At 59.6% G+C, this 12,685-nt stretch overlaps 1 protein-coding gene across 1 annotated transcript; it reads left to right on the top strand.

Annotated features, from left to right (window-relative positions):
- The first annotated feature begins 25 nt into the window (after window positions 1-25).
- Window positions 26-12,607, top strand: RNF40 (ring finger protein 40). Its single transcript, XM_004705655.4, has 19 exons — window positions 26-216; window positions 566-733; window positions 854-995; window positions 1,784-1,990; window positions 2,463-2,584; window positions 2,712-2,858; window positions 2,948-3,022; window positions 3,594-3,713; window positions 3,786-3,965; window positions 4,069-4,204; window positions 5,281-5,402; window positions 5,490-5,917; window positions 6,008-6,125; window positions 6,238-6,387; window positions 6,480-6,692; window positions 6,771-6,896; window positions 9,450-9,590; window positions 9,683-9,784; window positions 11,712-12,607. The coding sequence occupies exons 1-19, from the start codon at window positions 85-87 to the stop codon at window positions 11,886-11,888; spliced, it is 3,006 nt and encodes a 1,001-aa protein (XP_004705712.1). The 5' UTR covers window positions 26-84; the 3' UTR covers window positions 11,889-12,607.
- The last annotated feature ends 78 nt before the right edge of the window (window positions 12,608-12,685 follow it).

The raw sequence follows: 12,685 nt of genomic DNA, 5'->3' as shown, positions 1-12,685 counted from the left end.
CTCCTCCGCTCTGTCTTCCGCAGGTGAAGCAAGGACCGCCTCCGCCCTCGCGGGGACCCCGCGCCGCTCCTCCCGGCCGCAGCCATGTCGGGGCCCGGTAACAAACGCGCCGCCGGCGATGGGGGCTCGGGGCCTCCAGAGAAGAAGCTCAGCCGCGAGGAGAAGACCACGACCACCCTCATCGAGCCCATCCGCCTGGGGGGCATCTCTTCCACGGTTCGTAGGGCCCGGCCCCAGAGCTTGCCAGACCCCGTCCCGGCTGCTCTGTGCCCAGAACCGTAACGGGTGGCACCTCGTGCTTAGCAAGATGCGCATTCCAGAATCCTCCGGGGAAGGGAATCAAGGGCCCAACGGTCTGCCTTCCCTGGTCGGGGACGTTGGAGCTGTCAGACCCAGGGTTAGAGACTCCCAGAGGCAGGAGCCCACCCTCCCCGCTGCCCAGACCTGTTCCCTGTGGGTGTGGCAGCCGCCTGACATCCTCTTTAGCAGGCCCTTTCGACCTTCTCTTCTCTCGGCGGGTTTGCCCTCGACCATCTCTCGGGGCTCTTTGTTTCTCCCTTGGTAGGAGGAGATGGACCTCAAGGTGCTGCAGTTCAAGAACAAGAAGCTAGCAGAGCGGCTGGAACAACGGCAGGCCTGCGAAGACGAGCTGCGAGAAAGGATCGAGAAGCTAGAGAAACGGCAGGCCACGGACGACGCCACCCTCCTCATTGTCAACCGCTACTGGGCCCAGGTGGCTGCCCCTCTGCTTCCCTTGACCTGGCCTTTATGGGGCAACTGCCCCGCCGACTTCTCTGCGCTGTGCAGGGAAGCACCTGCGGACGGTGACGTGTCTTCTGCTCTCTCCCCTCAGCTGGATGAAACCGTGAAAGTCCTCCTTCGACGTCATGAGAGCCACGGGGAGCTTTCTTCAGGGGCAGAGGCACCTGGAGCCCAGGAGGGGCCGACCCATGACGGAACCCCCCTCACAGAGCCAGGGACGTCCGAGTTGAGGGGTAGGGCCGGAAACCGGGGGTCTGGGCAGCTTAGGTCGTTTCTGGGAAGCTCTTGCATGTCCTCCGCACCCCAAACAAAGTGCAGACTTTGGCATCTGGCTGGCTTTGTTGCCAGATGTGCTTTTGAGCCTGATTTAGTTTGGGGGGGGAAATAGGCTGTGGAGTGTTGTGAATGTTGTAGACTTGGGAGGGACAAGTGCAATATGGCCTCGGCCCTTTGCAACCAGGCGCCTCTCGCTTCCACAAGTAGACTAGCTCTCGAGGAAACAGGCACTTGGGCATGTGCGCGCGCATGATCTCAGAGTCGCAAGGATGAGTGGTTACGTGTTGGACTGAACGCATGGATGACATTCGAAACCACCAGCAGCTCCACAGGAAAGGACGGGCCTTTCTACTCCTGTGGAGCATGTGCAGTCCCGTGGGAAACCCACAGGGGGTCAGTGTGAGAGTGCACATGGCTTGAGTGGCAGTGAGTTTGGTGTGGTGGTTAATGCTTCTGACCTCAGAGCAAGTGAGGAGTTTCGGAGTTCCTAAGACAGAATAGTGCTTGTGACTGTGATCTAGATCGGGAAAGTAGGGGAGGCTTCCCTGAGGAAGGGGATTGGGACTGCTCTGACTTAAGGAATTAGTTCTCTGACAGTGGGGACAGACAGCAAGGCTCGACAGGGAGCAGATGTGTCGATGGTTCTGCGGCCTGTGGCGTGTGATGGGCTCAGTAGGGGACTTGGTTTGGGGCGGTGGCGACTGCCTTGCTCATCCTCATGCCGCGGCCTTCCTGTCCTTCTCAGAGCCTCTGCCGATGGAGCTGCGGCCCCCTCTTAGTGAGCCCGCCTTGGCCTTTGTGGTGGCCCTGGGCGCCAGCAGCTGTGAGGAGGTGGAGCTGCAGCTGCAGGGCCGGATGGAGTTCGCCAAGGCGGCCGTGTCCCGGGCCGTGGAGGCCTCAGACCGCCTGCAGCGCCAGGTGGAGGAACTCTGCCAGCGAGTCCACAGCCGAGGTGAGGTCTTGGACCTCCCCACACAGCTGTCCACCCTCCACCATGATGGCTCCCTCTTCCCAGCCCCCTCAGACCAGAGGAACCTGTGTTTTCCGGGGAAAGGTGGTTCCATTGACCCCTGGAGGTGTGGGTGGAGGAGCTGTGAGGGCTGTTGCCACGTCTTTTGTCTGGAGACCTCGGGAGGGGGGAGGGAGCACCACACACCCATCTGGTTGGCAGTTGCTGGTTCTCCGGGGCCAGGCTGTAGGGGCTGGTGGCTTCTTGAGCAGTTCTAGTTCTGCCACCCTAGCCTGGGTGTCCTGGGCAGCTGGCTCCGAGTGGGTGTCCTGTTCGGCCCAGGGCAGAGAAGAGGCTCCTGGCTTTGTCATGAGATACTGGTGAAAAGGCTAGTAGACACGGAGCAGACTCTGATGAGTGAGCGCTTGGCCATGTTGTTCTGGAATTGACTTTTATTTACGCCCTGTCTTCCCAGGGGACACTGAGCCCCCCAGCGAGGTGGCCCAGGTACGCACTCGGGAGCTGGGCCGGGAGAACCGGCGACTGCAGGACTTAGCCACCCAGCTGCAGGAGAAACATCACCGAATCTCCTTGGAGGTAGGGTCGGGGTCCTTGGGGGGGGCACTAGAACCAGAGCCGGATTTGGCTTCCAGTGAGATGTGTCCACAGAGTCTCAGGCCACTCAGTCCCCCGCCCAGGAATCTGACCCCTTTGTGGCCCCCAGTACTCAGAGCTCCAGGATAAAGTGACCTCAGCAGAGACCAAGGTGCTGGAGATGGAGACAACCGTGGAGGACCTGCAGTGGGACATTGAGAAGCTGCGCAAGCGAGAGCAGAAGCTCAACAAACACCTGGCCGAGGCCTTGGAGCAGGTGGGCCTGGGCGGTGGGCCCGCGGAGCCGGGGCTGGGCGTGAGGACCCTTGCTCTAGCGTCACCTCTCTGCCGTGCTTCTCTCTGCAGCTCAACTCTGGCTACTACGTGTCTGGGAGCTCCTCGGGCTTCCAGGGCGGCCAGATCACGCTCAGCATGCAGAAGGTAGGGGCACCGTCCTCCCTGTCCAACTGAAGGACCCTCTAGCCAAGGCCCTGAGACCACGCTTTTGTTTGTTCTGTAAACCTAAGCACCAGCCGGTGCCGGGAATGTTGGAGGGAGAACAAGGCAGCACCTCGCTTGTAGTTGGGGAAGCAGCAGGTAGACCATACAGTGCCTCGAGACACCAGTAGGGACCCTCAGCTGGCCCCTGGAAGTATGCTGGCACTCACAGCTGGACTCCTGCTTCCCTGCGGTGGGGGGTGGGTTCATATTTCAGTGCTCACCCGGCCCCGCCCTCAAGCACGGTCATTGAATGTTTCCTGGGTGCCGTGCGGCCATGTACTGTTCCCCTCATTCTAGCCAGCCCCCAGGTCCTTCAGGACCCCCTCTGTGTGGAGCCCGGCTTTTCCTGGTTGGCCCTACGTAATGCATTTCTTCAAACAACCTGTGGGAGCCCTGGGGAACGGGCTTCCAGCTCCAAGAGAGCAGGCAGGGAGTGAGCGGGTGGTGGTCATGCGAGGCAGACAGGCAGCCCGCCCGCCCGCCCGCCTCCCACGGCCTCTTCCACTCCTAGTTTGAGATGCTGAATGCCGAGTTGGAGGAAAACCAGGAGCTGGCCAACAGCCGGATGGCAGAACTGGAGAAACTGCAGGCTGAGCTGCAGGGGGCTGTGCGGACCAACGAGCGCCTCAAGGTGGGCTGGGGTTGGGGCCTGGGAGGGCCTGGGCGCCCCAAATCCTGCGTGCTGATGCCACGTCTGGCCCAGGTGGCCCTGCGGAGCCTCCCTGAGGAGGTGGTGCGGGAGACGGGCGAGTACCGCCTGCTGCAGGCCCAGTTCTCCCTGCTCTACAACGAGTCCCTGCAAGTGAAGACCCAGCTGGACGAGGCGCGGGGGCTGCTGCTGGCAACCAAGAACTCCCACCTCCGCCACATCGAGCACTTGGAGGTGCGCGGGCTGCAGTCTTCCCGAGCGGGCGGGGCCCAGCGCGAGGACTGGGTCCAGGGGAGGGCAGGAGGGTCACGTAGGTCCCTTGGGCTCCACCTGGCAGAGCGACGAGCTGGGGCTGCAGAAGAAGTTGCGCACCGAGGTGATCCAGCTGGAGGACACGCTGGCCCAGGTGCGCAAGGAGTACGAGATGCTGCGCATTGAGTTTGAGCAGAACCTGGCGGCCAATGAGCAGGCGGGTGCGTGCTGAGGACGGGGGTTTGGGGGTGTCACTTGGGAGTGTTGGGCCCCCGGCCTCGCCAGCAAGTGCAAGAGGCCGAGCCCCTTTCCCGCCTCACTCCTCTTCCGGTCAGCCCGAGCACGCACATCTTGGGAAGACCAGTTCCTGTCCCAGAGGCATGTCACACTCCCTCTTGTGAGCCGGCTCTGCCCTGGCCTTGAGCAAAACACACAGAAGCCCTGTCCCTGCGGCAGAGTACTGAAGAAGACACTTAGCTGACGGGTCTGTTGAGAAAGACCAAAGCCCCGGCCACCGAGGCCATTCCCTTCCCAGTCCTAGCGACCCGAGACTGTAGAAGGAGCCCCGTCTTTCTCTGAAGGGCTGGTGGTTTCAAACTGCTGACCACCTGGTTAGCACCACTGGGTGGCCCATGGCCACCCCGTGTGCAGGGCAGCACTGCCCTGGAGGGGTTTCAAGGCTGTGACTTTGCGAAGCCAATTGCAAGGCTTCTCTTCTGAAGCGCCTTTTGGGTGGGGGGGTTGTCAGGCGAGTGGTGACGTGAGGGGTGTTTCACCCAGCACACCACTGACAGACTCTGACCAGCAGGGAGGGCAAGAGAGAGTGTGGCAGTTTCCAGCAGGAAGGTAACTGCAGCAACTCACTTAAACGCTGGGGAAGCTGACCGACTTGAGGGTGCTTTGTGGGTGTGCTCCAGCATTCCCTTCTCGACAGAGCTCTCGTGGCACTGTCAATTTAAGCGTTGAACTGGGAACTGCAAGGTCGGAGGTTCTAGCCCACAGGCAACTTGGGGGGGGGGGGGATGAGATTCTCTGAAAAGATTTCCAGGATCCCCCATCAGAGAGTTTGCCATGGAAGGGAGTGTGGGGAGGGCTTCTGAACCTCTAGTGGGGGGAGAACTGATACCCAAAGGAGACTGGGTGCGAAATGAGCTGTCGGAGTTTGGGTGCACTCACTGTGCTGATGCCTCCCTCTGCCGCTCCTGCATGGGGTGGGGGCCGGCTCTGGTTCTGGCTGGGGGTGAGCCTCTGCTGAGGGAATCAGCTCCTCATCTTCCGTCCTGGCCCCGCCTCCCAGGGCCCATCAACCGGGAGATGCGACATCTCATCAGCAGCCTGCAGAACCACAACCACCAGCTGAAGGGGGACGCCCAGCGCTACAAGCGGAAGCTGCGCGAGGTGCAGGCGGAGATAGGCAAGGTGTGTGCGCGCATGCGCGCGGAGCTGCCTCCCCTGGACCCCAGCGAGCAGGCCCTCACCTCATCCGGGTATCCTGTCTCTTCTCAGCTCCGGGCCCAGGCCAGTGGCTCAGCCCACTCCATCCCTAACCTGGGCCACTCAGAGGACTCGGGCCTCAGTGCCTCCACCCCAGGGAAAGAAGAGGGTGGGCCCGGAGCTTGTGGTGCCCCAGAGGCCAGGAAGGAGATGACATCAGTGCCTGGCGCCAGTGTAACAGCCTCATCAGTGCGGAAGGAGGAACTGCTTTCCCCTGAAGAGGATGCCCAAGCCCTAACCCCTGCGGCCCAGGGCCCCTCTTCCCGGGGCCGAGAGCCTGAGGGCAGGCCTAAGCGGGAGCTTCGAGAACGGGAAGGGCCTGGCCTAGGGCCCCCTCCGGCAGCCTTCACTCTCTCCAGGGTTGACAGGGAGAAGGGCAAGGTGGAGGAGGCCAAGAGGAAAGAGTCTGAGCTTCTCAAGGGTCTCCGAGCCGAGCTCAAGTGAGGCCTGTTCTTGTCTCTTGCCCTTCCCACTCTTGTCAAGCCGTCTCCAGCTCTTCCCACCAAGCTGCTCTCTGGTGTGTCCCCTAGGAAGGCCCAGGAGAGCCAAAAGGAGATGAAGCTGCTCTTGGACATGTACAAGTCAGCGCCTAAGGAACAGCGGGACAAGGTGCAGCTCATGGCTGCAGAACGCAAGGCCAAGGCTGAGGTGAGGGAGGGCCGGTGGAGCCCGGGGCCTGCAGAGAGGCTGTAGGGCACTGGTTTGGACCAGGCCGGCAAGGTGCTGTGACCAGCACGCTGCATTCTCTTGGTGACTGTAGGTGGACGACCTGCGGGGCCGGATCCGGGAGCTGGAGGAGCGGGATCGGAGGGAGAGCAAGAAGATTGCTGATGAGGACGCCCTGAGGCGCATCAGGCAGGCAGAGGAGCAGATCGAGCACCTGCAGCGCAAGCTGGGTGCCACAAAGCAGGTACCCCCACCCCCACCCCAACCCCGCGCCCTTGCTTCTGACCCCCGGGGGGTTGGCCATCCCGTCTCCACCACGGCCCTGCCTACTTGCAGGAGGAGGAGGCCCTGCTGTCGGAGATGGACGTGACAGGCCAGGCTTTTGAGGACATGCAGGAGCAGAACGGTCGGCTGCTCCAGCAGCTGCGGGAAAAGGACGACGCCAACTTCAAGCTGATGTCTGAACGCATCAAGGCCAACCAGATTCACAAGCTCCTGCGCGAGGAGAAGGATGAGCTGGGCGAGCAAGTTCTTGGTCTCAAGTCCCAGGTGAGGCTGCCTCGGTTGGTGGAGCAGAGCTAGGGAGGCGAGGGCTTCCCCACACTGAGTCCGCACCCCTGCCCTCAGGTGGATGCCCAGCTGCTGACCGTGCAGAAGCTAGAGGAGAAGGAGCGGGCCTTGCAGGGCAGCCTGGGCGGGGTAGAGAAGGAGCTGGCGCTGCGGAGCCAGGCCCTGGAACTCAACAAGAGGAAGGTGAGCCTGCACCCGCGCAGCAGCCCCACAGAGGTGGTTTCTCATTAACCCCTGCTGGAGAAAGAGGCACGGGGGAACAGGAGGTTGGGTCCCTCACTCTCTGGTTCGAGCCCATCTCTCGACCACTGCCACGTCGGTAGCTGTAAAATGGAGGGAATGGCTCTCGGCACACCATGGTGTTGGAGAGATGACCCCTAAGCGGCGCCTGGCTTGGTGGCAGCCACCACTTGTCCTTTGGTTTGGTGTACTGTATTGGCGCTGGTATTTCAGTTACCAAAGTGAACAGGTCTTAGCAGAGCTCCAGGTTGAGCAGCAGAGCACAAAGAAGGAATCGGTTGTCCACTTCTCTGGAGGAACTGGCGCTCTTGACTAGCAGAGCCGCGTCAGAGATGGTGCCAGCCGTGGAGCCCGTCATTGTCAGGTTAGGGCACTCCGAGTGCCACTGAGGAAGAGCCGCCTGCTCAAAGTAATGCCAGTGTGGGGATAAGCACTGGGGACCTCCATTTGCTGGCGGGCCATGACTGAAAGTGATAACAGCTACAAGTGGCTATTAATAATGGGAACTTGGAAAATTGGAAATCAAAACTGAAATGGACTGCATCAGAATCATAGGTTTGGGTGAGCTAAAGTGGATGGTGTTGGCCGATTGTTTTCTACTGTGCTGAACACGACAGATCCAAGAGGGAGGAACGGCATCGCGTGACCCAAGTCTCTCGAAGCGCACTGTGACGGGATAAGACCCATCGACGCACAAAGAAATCCAGTCAGTACAACTATCACTCAAATGTGTGCACCACAACTAGCGATGAAGAAATGGAAGAATTCCACCAACATCTTCAGTCTGAAGTTGATCAAACACGCAACATGATCGATCATGACTGGCAAGTGGAATGTGAAAGTTGGAAACGGAGGAATGACTGTCGTTGGAAAATCCGACCTCGGTGACTGAAAGGACGCTATGCTGCAAGACATGTGACTTCGTCACAAATAGCCTGTCAACAACACAAACAGCCACTGTCCACATGGACTTCACTGGATGGAAGACAGAGAAACAGATGGCACCTGTGGGAAGAAGCCATGGGAAACGAAAGAGCAGCTAAATGAGCCCCAGGGCTGACTGCAACAGACCAGCAGTTGCTCAGATAAGTTCAGGTTGAAGCTGAAGAAAATTCACACGGCCCCAAGTGTGGCTTGGAGGATATCCCACCTGAATTTCAAGACCATCTCGAGAACAGATCTGATGCGTTGAACGCTACTGAGGAAAGCTAAGGGCGACGTGGAGAGTGTCGTCAACGGCACTGGATGATACAGGCAGAAGTTGTGGAACAGGAGAATGTTTTGTTGTGTGTATTTTTGCCACAATTAAAAAAACAACACCACAAATAACAGCACATGGAAGAAAAACTGAAAATCGACTGTGGTGGTGATTGGACAACTCTTCTTGATATGACTGAGCTCTATTGAATCGTATGGTGATAAAAAGTTTAAAAAGGTGATTCGAGAAGGAATAAATGATCAAAGTGGATGTCAGAAGAGACTGAAGCTTGTTCTTAATTGTAGAGTTGATAGAGCCAGTGGAAGAAACTATGAAGTCAAAGAGCTGAAGAGAGAACTTCACAGGGCAGCCCCGGAAGACAACATACCGTGTTTCAAGGGGGAACATGCAGGCACCTGGACACTTAGAAAACCCTACAGGAACGACACGCCCAGCGAGAAAACCCTACAGGAAGGACACGCCCAGCCTATTTTAAACCGAAAGGGTGAAAGGAACGCTTAGAATAAACGGGGGCAGAAGCCTCAAAAGAAGGCGGAGCGACTTCCTCGCAGGCGCGGCGGTGCCCGAGAGGAGAGCTCCACGTGTAGCCGTTTCAGGAGCAGCACATGAGCGCGCGCCAGTGCGAGGGACGGACACCGGGCTCCACACCGGGCTCCGGCGCAGTCAGGTGAGGGTGGTGCAGGGCCGAACAGCACGTGCATCATCCTCTGGGCACAGTAGGGTTGCTCTCCGTTGCAACCAGCTCCACACATTGAGCAGCAGCATCTCACGGCAGGGGCTGAAGATGAACACAGACTTTCATCGTTCCTCTCCTGCCGGCTTTCTTTGGGCTGTCAGTCCGTTCGTGTCAGTGGGATGTCCTGACTTGTCCTGTGTGCCGGCCCGATGCTGAGTGCTGGGGAGCCATCGGGAGCATGCGCGACCCTGCCTTTGAGGGACCGCCATCGAGTCAGCCAGGCCTCAGATGAGCGGTGAACTCTGAGCAGTTTTGATGGAGCGTGAGATGTTTCTGGAAGGGACAGAGGAGCTGAGACCTGAGGTGGTTGCAGGGGGAAGGTTTCCTTGGGGATAACAGAGGGCAACAAAGGGAAGAGCTCTGTGGAGACTCCCAACAGCAGAGGGCATCAGGTGAGGAGTCCAGGGCTGAGGCGTCTCCGGAGGGAAAGCCAGCTCTGGTGCAGAACCTCTGGAAGGTTATACACAAATCTAGGTGGATCCTGGCCTGAGGCCTTGAGCTCAGGCCGACCTTGTTCCCCTCGTCCCTGTGCCCCCGTCAGGCTGTGGAAGCAGCCCAGCTGGCGGAGGACCTGAAGGTGCAGCTGGAGCACGTGCAGACCCGGCTCCGAGAGATCCAACCCTGTCTGGCAGAGAGCCGCGCTGCTCGCGAGAAAGAGAGCTTCAATCTCAAGAGGGCTCAGGTGAGTGGGGGCTGGTGGGCCCCTGGAGCCCTGGCTGGACAGACCCTTCAGACTGCGGGCCCTCACGATTCGTTTAATCTCTCTCACCCCAGGAGGACATCTCCCGGCTGCGGCGCAAGTTGGAGAAGCAGAGGAAGGTGGAGGTTTATGCAGATGCCGACGAAATACTCCAGGAGGAGATCAAGGAGTACAAGGTGGGGTTACCAGCCTGGGAGTGGGGGGTGAGGGGTTGGTGAGAACTGCCCTGGGTCGGCTGAGAACCAGGGGTATCAGGCAAAGGAACCTTGATGGCATCCTACTTCAACAGTCAACTGCTGACCTAAAAGTCTGTAGTTCAAACCCACCCCTGGTCTGAGGGAGAAAAGACCAGCTCCCGTGCAGATGAAACCAAAAACCAAACTCACTGCTGCCAAGTCCCTTCTGACTCAGGCGACCCTCTACGGGCAGGGTAGAACTGCCCCTGTGGGTTTCTTAGACTGGAACTCCTGGTGGAAGAATGCCTCGTCTTCCCTCTGCAGAGCTGGCTGGTGGTTTTGAACTGCTCACTGTGTGTTTAGGGGCCCAGTGCGTAACCACTCTGCCCCCAGGGCCCCTTCCTCATGAAAACAACCGAAGCACCCCAGTGAGCCCATTCTAGTCTGTCTGACAGGGTCGTTGTGAGTTGGAATTGACCCCGTGACAACAGAAGGTCGTAGAAAGGTGTGGGGCAGGACCTTGGGTGTGGAGTGAAGCCAGCTACCTCGGCGTTGCTCATACACCTAGTGCCAGAGCCACTTTAGGTAGCTGTGTGTTTACATGGAGGAGGCAGCCACGTGATTCTTCCGGCCATGGGATGCAGAGGTCTGAGAAGGGCACTGGGAGCCTAGGGGAAGCCCTTAGACCTGCCCTGGGGGTAGCTGGCTTCCCTCAGGAAAGGCACCAGAGGCCGAAGGTTCGAGAGGCAGGCACGGGGCAAGGGGCTCCCAGGCAAAGTGGAGAACCCCTGGTAGAGGAGGAGCCGACATAATTGAGGCAGAAAGGGGGATTTGCGGAGCGGCCAGGCAGTGTCCTGTCCAGAGGGCTGTGCTGCCTAGGCCAGGCCAAGCAGCCTGCCCTGTTCCCTCGGGAGTGGGGGAGCCAGGGCTCCCACCTGTCTGGGCGATGGCATGGTCAGGTGTGCTGGTGACGTAAGTTGGAGACGTTCTAGTTGCTGAAGCAAAAATGACAGCGAACCAGCCTGAAGCATCGGGAACAAAAAGGCGGTATTTTAGGAGGTCATGCTGCCTAGACTTGGAAGGAGGGGGGAGTGAGGGGGAAGTATTCTGGTGGGTTCCTGGTGGGAGCATCTGCATGATGACAGGGCCCTGGCGTGGGGTCAGGGAGGTGGGCAAGAGCAGGTGTTGGTGAGCTATGCTTGGACGTGCTGAGGGGATGGGAGCTGTGGGAACCCCACAATTTAAGTGGTGGGCTCTGTGCTGGGAAGGAGAGTGATAATTGAGGGAATGGCGGGTTGAGGTTGAGCTTAAGGTGGGCAGGGGTGGGGGGGGGACATTAAGCTGAATCCGAGCTGCCAAGAAAGCAAAGGGTCTTGGCGCGAATGGTTTGAGGTGGAGCTCAGCTGGCCTGCCTTCTCAGATGGGAGGGGAAGGGGGTGGAGGGAAGACTGTTGGGACGGACGCCCCTGGGAAGTGGTTTGGTTTGGTCTAGAAGGGGCCGACAGCTAGAGGCTGCCAAGCAGACTGGTGGGGGTGGGGTTTCCAATGAGGCGGCGGCTTTGGAGGCTGGTTGCTAAATGGCAGGGTCCTGAGTGAGAGCAGAGCAGGACTGGGGACGCTGCTCAGGTGGCTGGCGGCGGAGGTGTGATGGGGCGCGCTGGGTGTAGGGCTCCCTTTCTGGATTTGGGAGACAAGACCTGAGAGTATTTCAGGAGGAGAGAGGTGTAGCAGCATTCTCCTGCCCGACTGAGGGATGGAAGATCCCACGGTAGGCCCAGGGTCCTTGGCCCACCTGCTTTCTAGTTTTTAAGCGTTTGTAGAGTGCTCACCCCCCAGGGGTGGAGGGAGGGTGGCTCCAGGCTGCCTTGTGCTGGGCTCCGCTTGGAGCTCCTCGGCTGCCCCTCCCTAATGCCTTCGCCCTGCCCAGGCGCGGTTGACCTGTCCCTGCTGCAACACCCGCAAGAAGGATGCCGTGCTTACCAAGTGCTTCCATGTGTTCTGCTTCGAGTGCGTGCGTGGCCGCTACGAGGCGCGCCAGCGGAAGTGCCCCAAGTGCAACACAGCCTTTGGTGCCCACGATTTCCACCGTGTCTACATCAGCTGAGCTCACGGCTCGGGGCTGGATATCCAGAGGCCCGGGGGCTGGGCCCTGCGCCCGAAGCCCCCTTCCATCCCCTCCTGGGCCCTACTCTGCATTCCAGACCCTATGGGCCCAGTTCCTGCCCATCTGGTTGGTTGGGGGGTCCCTGCGCATGCTGGCGGGATCAGTGAAGCGAAGCCCCTTTGCCTGAAGATCAGAGGGGCCGCCCAGGTGGCGCCCGCCCTGCAGAGCGCGTCTGCCACTCACCTGAGACTTCCCAGAAGCTGCCCTTCTACCTGTTCTGCCCTAGTTCCAAGGAGGCAGTTCCCCAGGCTGCGACCTCACCAGAGGCTCCCCACCTGGCTGTACACCCACAAGTACAGGCTACAAGTGGGCTAGGCCCCTCACCCCTTTTTGGGAGACTAGGTGCTGAGGAGATTTTTCACCCTGCCACTGTCTCACCCTCTGAGTCTCAGGAGGTGCCTGTCATCACTCTTCACCCTGGAAGCGTTTGACACTGGTTTCCAGCGCAACAGGACTCCCTGGGTCCCGCCTCTCTTCCAGCCCCCTTCCAGCCTTGCTTTCATGCTGGTGGCCTTATCTGTGTGGCAGCAGCACTTCCCCTCCTGGGAAGGGACAGACCAGCCATTGGGCCAACTTCCAATCATTCCAGGCAGAAGCACCTCCTTGCCCAGCCACCCTGTGACTGAGCCTGTACACCCCCCGCCCCCCCCCCCAACCCCCACCATGATGCCCCCCCCTAACCCTAACCCTAACCCTAACCCTAACCCTAACCCTAACCCTAACCCTAACCCTAACCC

The sequence above is a fragment of the Echinops telfairi genome, unplaced genomic scaffold (genome assembly GCF_000313985.2).
Source record: "Echinops telfairi isolate 266 unplaced genomic scaffold, ASM31398v2 ScPeMD7_5;HRSCAF=22, whole genome shotgun sequence".
In the NCBI taxonomy this organism is placed as follows: Eukaryota; Metazoa; Chordata; class Mammalia; order Afrosoricida; family Tenrecidae; genus Echinops; species Echinops telfairi.
The sequence above is the reverse complement of the archived record's forward strand: the minus strand, read 5'-3'. Positions and strand labels throughout refer to the sequence as shown.

Bases quoted from the DNA above. Each gene is read 5' to 3' on its own strand.
- RNF40 (XM_004705655.4), top strand. From the start codon at position 85: ATGTCGGGGCCCGGTAACAAACGCGCCGCCGGCGATGGGGGCTCGGGG. The intron at 1,991-2,462 runs GTGAGGTCTTGG...CTGTCTTCCCAG, and splicing joins CCAGCGAGTCCACAGCCGAG to GGGACACTGAGCCCCCCAGC. The intron at 6,693-6,770 runs GTGAGGCTGCCT...CCCTGCCCTCAG, and splicing joins TTCTTGGTCTCAAGTCCCAG to GTGGATGCCCAGCTGCTGAC.